The 7,176-nt window shown below is 55.9% G+C and overlaps 1 protein-coding gene across 2 annotated transcripts in view; it reads left to right on the top strand.

The window, feature by feature from the left end:
- Nucleotides 1-952: 952 nt before the first annotated feature.
- The window catches only part of YIF1B (Yip1 interacting factor homolog B, membrane trafficking protein), an 8,258-nt gene continuing 2,034 nt past the window's right edge, over nucleotides 953-7,176 (top strand). Inside the window, exons 1-5 of one of the 2 annotated variants that reach the window (XM_007471066.1) lie at nucleotides 953-1,044; nucleotides 5,418-5,656; nucleotides 5,738-5,842; nucleotides 5,992-6,070; nucleotides 6,202-6,259. In XM_007471066.1, coding sequence (XP_007471128.1) covers nucleotides 1,002-1,044; nucleotides 5,418-5,656; nucleotides 5,738-5,842; nucleotides 5,992-6,070; nucleotides 6,202-6,259 — 524 coding nt within the window. In that variant the 5' untranslated portion in view covers nucleotides 953-1,001. Of the gene's footprint in view, nucleotides 1,054-5,417; nucleotides 5,657-5,737; nucleotides 5,843-5,991; nucleotides 6,071-6,201; nucleotides 6,260-7,176 lie in introns of both variants that reach the window. The other variant, XM_007471065.1, reaches the window with a different exon arrangement.

Below are 7,176 nucleotides of genomic sequence, written 5' to 3'. Positions count from 1 at the left end.
TCACCGCTGTGGCCTCTCCCGTTGCGGAGCACAGGCTCCGGACGCGCAGGCTCAGCGGCCACGGCCCACGGGCCCAGCCGCTCCGCGGCACGCGGGATCCTCCCGGACCGGGGCACGAACCCGCGCCCCCTGCATCTGCAGGCGGACTCCCAACCACCGCGCCACCAGGGAAGCCCCCATAAATTTTTGAATAAATCCCATAGGTCTTCAAATTTACTCTGTTTAGTAAAGCAACTATACTCCAATAAATATTAATTTAAGAAATTTTACTCGGTTTAGTTTGGGGTTTTTGGGTTTGTTTTATTTGTGGGGTTTTTTTGTTGTTTTGGGCCGCACCAAGCTGGCATGTGGGATCTTAGTTCCCCAACCAGGGATGGAACCCACGCCCCCTGCAGTGGAAGCGCGGAGGCTTAACCACTGGACCGTCAAGGAAGTCCCTAATTTTGTTTTTTAACAATACGTCTTGAGGAAAGACACCTGGTTCTTCCCACCTAACTTGTTGGATATCCTTTTCTCCCTCTAAATAATCACTTTAATACCTAAAGTCTGCCAAAACTGTATAAGCGCGAGAGCCCGCACAACTCTGCTTAGCCCCTGGGGAACACTAACGGGTCTCTCCTCTCCTGCTCCATACCCTTCTCTCGCTCCCCAGTGTTCTCAAGAGCCAAATTGAGCGTTTGTCTATAGAGAACTCCATTTCCCATCGCCCTCTTCGCTCGACACCTACATTTCCCATCATGCACGACAACGCCTACTCCTTCGATTGTTCCGGGCTCCGCCCTCCTTGCCCTGCAGGCCTGACTCTCGCCTAACGTTACCGGCCTCCAGTCCTCTCCTCTTAGCCGCCAGCTTGTCTGGGCCTCTGTGAGGGGGCGTGGCGTCTGCGCGATCGTGACGCCCATTGGCTGTCGTGTGGCCGGTGAGGCGGGGCTACGGGAGCCGGGCGGGCACATTTCGAACCGTGGCTGGGGCTGCGGTGGCGGCGACGGCGGCAGCGAAGAATGCACCCGGCAGGCGCGGCGGCGGCGGGGACGCTCCGGCAGCGTAAGTGGCGTACGTGGCCGACCGAGGAGATAGGGAGGGCGGGGCGTGGCGGGGCCGCCTCGGCGGTTGGCGAGGTCGCCGCAGGTCGGAGGTCACGAGGTCAGGGATCTGGAGCTACGAGGTGTGCACGGCGCAGGGATGCCAGGTCCGGGTAGGGGGCGTATTGGACTCGATTCTTCTTTAGGAAATTCCTTTAGAAGAAAACAAGTTTGGGCAGGATATTGTGCGATGTGCAGAACAACGCGACTTTCATTCATTTGCAGTTAGCCGTCTGTCCTCTCCCCACCCTTCCGTGGCTTTGGGCTGTTGCCCACGCACCTTAGGACGGCGTTCATAGCCCTGCGTGATCGCAGAGAGCCGTGTTTACCCCTCATTTAAGATTTGAACCTGTGTTTATTGTGCTGTTAATCCCCTTTTCCCATGTCTGTGAATTTGTATCTCTCTTTAAGTTCCTCTTCATCTCCGGGAGTGTGAGTGCGTCTCATTTATTCCTTCAGCATATCTTACTTCAGCTCCCTTGTGCCAGGCCCTGTGCTGCAATTTGGGTACCCAGTAGTAACCAGCAACTTGGCAACTTACAGCTCAGAGTTTAGTGGGAAGACAGACACTAAACTTGGAAGCAAACTAGGCAGCAGGATAATTTCAGGAGTGATTAGGATTGTAAAGGGAATAAGCCGGAAACTGACTAGGGGTTGAGGAGGCCTTAAGACATGATGCATGCATTCCTCCCTCAACCTTTGTAAGATGCCTGACTGGCCCTGTGGTAGGCGATGCTGGGGATACAGCCGTGCCCATCAGTCCTGGTTCCTGTCTTCATGGAGCTTACCAGTACAGAGCAGAAGACAGCGACAGTCTAGCGTGATGGAGCTGTGTTAAGAGAAGAGCAGGCAGAGGGGTCAGGGCTGGGATGGGGGAAGCACAATCAGAGTGGTTATGGCTGGGATGGAGGTGTTGTGTTAGCCCAGATTAGGAAACATGACCCAGCCCAGCCGTGTCTGTGAAGCTTCCTGGAAGAGGTAACATCGAATGATGAGGAATTAGCCCGGGGAAGGGGATTTATGGTGCGAGGGAAAAGCGTGGGCGGCCTGTGCTGAGTAAGCAAGTAGACAAATGAATATAGATTTAGAAATTGTGACAAGTACTTGGAAGAGAAAAAAGAACCACTGGATGTTATGAGAAAGAACAGTGTGGGGCTAGTGCTTTATGTTGAGGAGTAAGGAAGGTCTCTCTGAGAAGGAATCTTTTGAGCTGAGGCCTGAGTGCTGTATTGTCAGGTGTTAATTGTGGGAAGGTGTTCCAAGGTGATAGCACTGTATGTTCAAAAGCCTGAGGGGGCAAGGAGCTTGGCAGGGTCAGGGCCCGAGAGGAGGAGGCCCTTGTGACTGGTGGAGTGAGTCCCAGGAGAGGTAGCAAACCAGGGTGGTTGGCAGGGCTGGGTCATGCAGGGCCTCCTAGGCATTTGGATTTTATTCTCAGCGCAGTGGGCACCGATCTTAGGCAGAGGGCATGAAATATTCTCTTTTACATTTAAAAAGATCATTCTGGCTGCTGACTGGAAAGGAGGTTGTTGGGGCTAAGAATGAACAGGGGAAGCTGGTAGGAGGACATTTAAGTCAGGTGCAAGATGACAGAGTCTGAGAAGGGAGGGTAACATTGAGACCAGGTGGGTGAGAACTGATGTCAGAGGTAAAGGCCCTGGGGCCTTGGCAGGAAGTGGTGGCTAGAGACAGCCCAGGGCACAGGCTGGGCGGCTGTGCAAGCCATGGGTGTGGTGAGATTGCCCTAGGTGAGAGACAGAAGACAAGGGTGAGGGTGGAAAATTGGGGCACACAATTCAGGGAGCTGGAGAGAAATCACTGATTGAGAAGGACCGATCAGAACATCAGCTCCATGAGTTTTTCCCTTTTGGTTCACTGCTGTATCCAGCTCACCCGCAGCACAGCCTAACCCACAGAGGTGCTCGGTCGATGTTTGTGGGGCTCCGACAGGAAAGAGAAAGAGAGAGTACACTGTCTCAAAAGCCAAGAGAGCAGAGAGTTGGAGGTTGGCATTTGGAGCAAGGGCCTCAGTGCTGCTGAGGAGCTTGAGTCTGAGGAGAGTGGAATAACGGCCTTGGCCTGGTAGTGCAGAGGCATTTAGGGGACCGGTGAGAGCAGAACCCCAAATGCCAAGGGCTGAGGGGGCAACAAAGAGGGAGGAAGTACTTACACTAAAGCTTTCAGGAAGCCAGCCCTTTGGCCAGAAGTGGGAGACGGAAAAGAGAAGTGGTGCTTGGGGACAAGTGGGCCGGGGCCAGTGCTGCTTGCTCTGGGATAGAGGACTACCTGGGTCTGTTTCCAGGCTACAAATAATGAAGAGGAAGAGTCGAGGGCCTAGTTATTGATAATAGGTGACGGGATTGACCACTTTTTTATGGGCCAGGCCAGGGGGTGAGGAGCTTATGTCACTTTGCCCTGGAGTGCTGACACCATCCTGCAGAGGAGAAAACTGAGGTGCAGAGAAAGTCATGACATGGATTATGTGATTCCTCTTCCGCATCCCATTGTAATCCTACCACCCTGTTCCCACTGTGGCGCCTGGCACAGAGGTGGAGCTCAGTAAATGTTTGCTGCGGTGGCATGGCTTATTGGTCAGTGTACTGGAGCCTGAGTGCTGGGTTCAAATCTGCTCTCTCCATATTCCCCATCTCAGTAGACAGCAGTCCCATCCACTTGATCACTCAGACCAGAATCTGGGAAGACAGTGTGAATTCCTTCATCTCCCTTACCCTACCGCAGCCAAGCACACCTCCAGCAATCCTGCCTCTCCTACGTCCAAAATTTGCCACAAGCAGCCCCTCCCCTCCCCCCCCCACCCCTGCCCACCCCATCCTGCTCTCCCACCTGGACCACCTCAGCAGCTTCCTTCCCCTCCCCTCCCCTCCCCTCCTGTCCCCTCATCTTGTCCCCGCCTTCCCAGTCTGTTCCCCACAAGAAATGGAGGGATCTTTTGAAAACTTGAAACCCGGCTCTGCTTCACACCATCTGTATGACTCTGGGCAAGGGCCTGAGCCTCTTTGGGGCTCACGGTTCCCATCTGTAAAATGGGATGATAGTCTCACCAACACAAAATGGATTGTTGTGAGGATTAAATGAGTTAATCCACAGTGTTTAGAACACGGCCTGGTGTGTGGTTTAAGTGCTCAGCTGGGGTTTAATTATTACAGTATTTAACAGGGTGACCTGGGCTGGAATCCTGCTCTGTCAGTCCCTCATTTTGGCCCTTTGCACAAGTCATTTAGCCTGTCTGAGCCTCGGTTTCCACATCAGTAAAATGGGCATGGCCATTTATTCATTCATCAGGTTTTTAAATTTATTTTTATTTATTTTTGGCTGCATTGGGTCTTCGTTGCTGCACGCAGGCCCTCTCCAGTTGCGGGGAGCAGTGGTTTCTCTTGTTGCAGAGCATGGGCTCCAGGCTCGCGGGCTCAATAGTTGTGGCTCGCAGGCTCCAGAGCACTGGTCAGTAGTTACGGCGCACAGGCCTAGCCGCTCCGCAGCATGTGGGAGCCTCCCGGACCAGGGCCCGAACCCGTGTCCCCTGCATTGGCAGGCAGACCCCCAACCACTGCACCCCCAGGGAAGCCCTTTTTAAAAATTTATTTATTTTTATTTATTTATTTTTATTTTTACATCAGATTTTTATCAAGCACCTACTCTAACCCTGTTCTAGGGGCTGGGGCTTCAGCCACAAACAAGACAAAGCTCCTCACCTTGGCGGGGGCTCACATTTGAGTGGGGGAGACAGACAGTGAATAAGATAAACAGCTAGTATGTCAGCTGTTGCTGAGTTCTGTGGATATAAATGAAGTGGGGAAGAGGGATGCGGGGGTGGCACCAAGGGAGCTGCCGTTGTAGACAGGATGGCTGCGGAAGGCCCCACGGAGCCAAGACCTCGAGGAGAGGAGGGAGCCCTGAGCATGTCTGGGGCAGGAGCGTTCAGGCAGAGGAACCGCCAGTGAGGAGGCCCTGAGGTGGGAATGTGCCCGGTGTGTGCACTGAGTACTGAGGCCGGTGTGGCTGGAGCTGGATGAGTAAAGAGGGAACGTGAAGGGAGAAGGTCTGTCTAGAGACCTTGTTTGTAAGAGGCTTAGCACAGGATGCTGTGCGCAGTCAACCCCAGTACACAGCAGCCGTCATCGTTGTCCTCCTCCTCCTCATTGTTATTTGGATGGATGGATGGATGGATGGATGGATGGATGGCAGGCAGGCAGAGGCCACCCAGACCTGACTGGACAACCTGTCTGACAGCAAAACCAGGGCCCCACTGCGGCAGAAGTGGGAGGGAGAGCTCCTGCAAAATGAATGAGGCTCCCCACCCTTCTGCCCCTGCAGCCTCGAAGCGGAGGGTACCTGTGTCCCAGCCAGGCATGGCTGACCCCCACCAGCTTTTTGATGACACGAGTTCGGCCCAGAGCCGAGGCTATGGGGCCCAGCGGGCGCCTGGTGGCCTGGGCTACCCTACAGCCTCCGCCTCGCCCCAGGCGGCCTTCCTGGGTGATCCTGTGTCCAACATGGCCATGGCCTACGGGAGCAGCCTAGCCGCGCAGGGCAAGGAGCTGGTGGATAAGAACGTGAGTGGGCCGGGCTGGTGGGGGTGGGGGCAGGCAGGGGCCTCGGAGCCAGGGCTTCAGGCTGGCGCTCTGCCTCCCCAGATCGACCGCTTCATCCCCGTCACCAAGCTCAAGTATTACTTCGCCGTGGACACCGTGTATGTGGGCAAAAAGCTGGGTCTGCTCTTCTTCCCCTACCTGCACCAGGTGAGCATCTGAGCGGGGTGGCAGCCTGTAGGCAGGCGTGGGGCAGGCTGGGGCAGGCGTGAGAGGCAGCAGGATAGGCCGAGAGAGGGCCTGTAGGCGGGCCAGGAGCCCAGCTCTGGTCCTGCCTGCCCCCTCCGCCCTCCCCACAGGACTGGGAGGTGCAGTACCAGCAGGACACACCAGTGGCCCCGCGCTTTGATGTCAACGCTCCTGACCTCTACATTCCAGGTTTCACCCTACCCACTGCGGCCCGGTGCCCCGCTCCCTCTGGGTGGGCCTGCCTCGGGCAGAGGTTTAGGTGGCCGGAGGCCCTGGGTGGTCCTTCTTCTGACTAGTGTCTGTGTGTCTCCCTCTCACAGCCATGGCTTTCATCACCTACGTCTTGGTGGCTGGCCTGGCGCTGGGGACCCAGGATAGGTAAGAGAGGCCTGGAGTAGGCAGAGTGGTGTGGGGTTTGGGGGAGCTGAGGGGCAGTCAGGAAGGTCTCTTGGTTCCCCTGCCTCAGAAGAGCCCCACCATGTTCCCAGTTAGCCCAAGACAGAGCCTGCACGGTCACCCTCAGAGTCACCCTTGCCCCTTTCCTCTTTCCCACCCGTGTGCAGCCCATCACCACACCCTGTGCTGGGTGACACTAAGTCCATCCTTCCCCTGGCCTCTCCTAACCAGCTGCTCGGCCCCCACACACCCCCTGCACCCACACTCCAGCAGGAAGGTCTTGGCTGAGAGGTGAGCCTGGTCATGTCCCCCACTGCTCAGAAGCTGTCCCTCGCTCCCCTGTCCCCAGACCAAGTCCCAGCTCCTTAGCCTGGCACTGCCTGCCCCTCTCCCTCACTCTGCTGCGCCACTCTGGTCCTCTTTCTGTTTCTCCAGAGGACCTGGGTTGCCTCCCCAGGGCCTTTGCACGTCAGTTCCCTTTGCTGGGGAGTGTGTTCCTCCCCTACATCACCTGCTGAGCACCTATTCACTCATGATGTCTCCACTGCGATGTTACTTCCTCAGGGAAGCCTTTCCACCCTCCAGCCTGCGTCAGGCCCCCACCTCTCACTCATAGACCCCTGTTCATTTCCTTTGTGGCATGGAAAACAGTTGTCATTAGAGTCAATTAATTGTTGAGGCACTGGGGATATGGCAGAGACTAAGGTCCTTCCCCAGTCAGCTCCTTACTCCTTCAAGCCTTAGCTCAAGTGTCTGATACCCACCTCCCAACGGGGTCACACACCTCCCCTGCCCTGTGCTTCCCCCATCCCAGCCCTGACCTTTCTGGGCTGTCACTGGGGATGGGATTTCCAGGAAAGGGCGCCTGCCGGGTCTTCAGCATGCCCCGCCCCCCCCCC

This window comes from Lipotes vexillifer, unplaced genomic scaffold (assembly GCF_000442215.2).
Source record: "Lipotes vexillifer unplaced genomic scaffold, Lipotes_vexillifer_v1.1 scaffold182, whole genome shotgun sequence".
In the NCBI taxonomy this organism is placed as follows: Eukaryota; Metazoa; Chordata; class Mammalia; order Artiodactyla; family Lipotidae; genus Lipotes; species Lipotes vexillifer.
The sequence above is the reverse complement of the archived record's forward strand: the minus strand, read 5'-3'. Positions and strand labels throughout refer to the sequence as shown.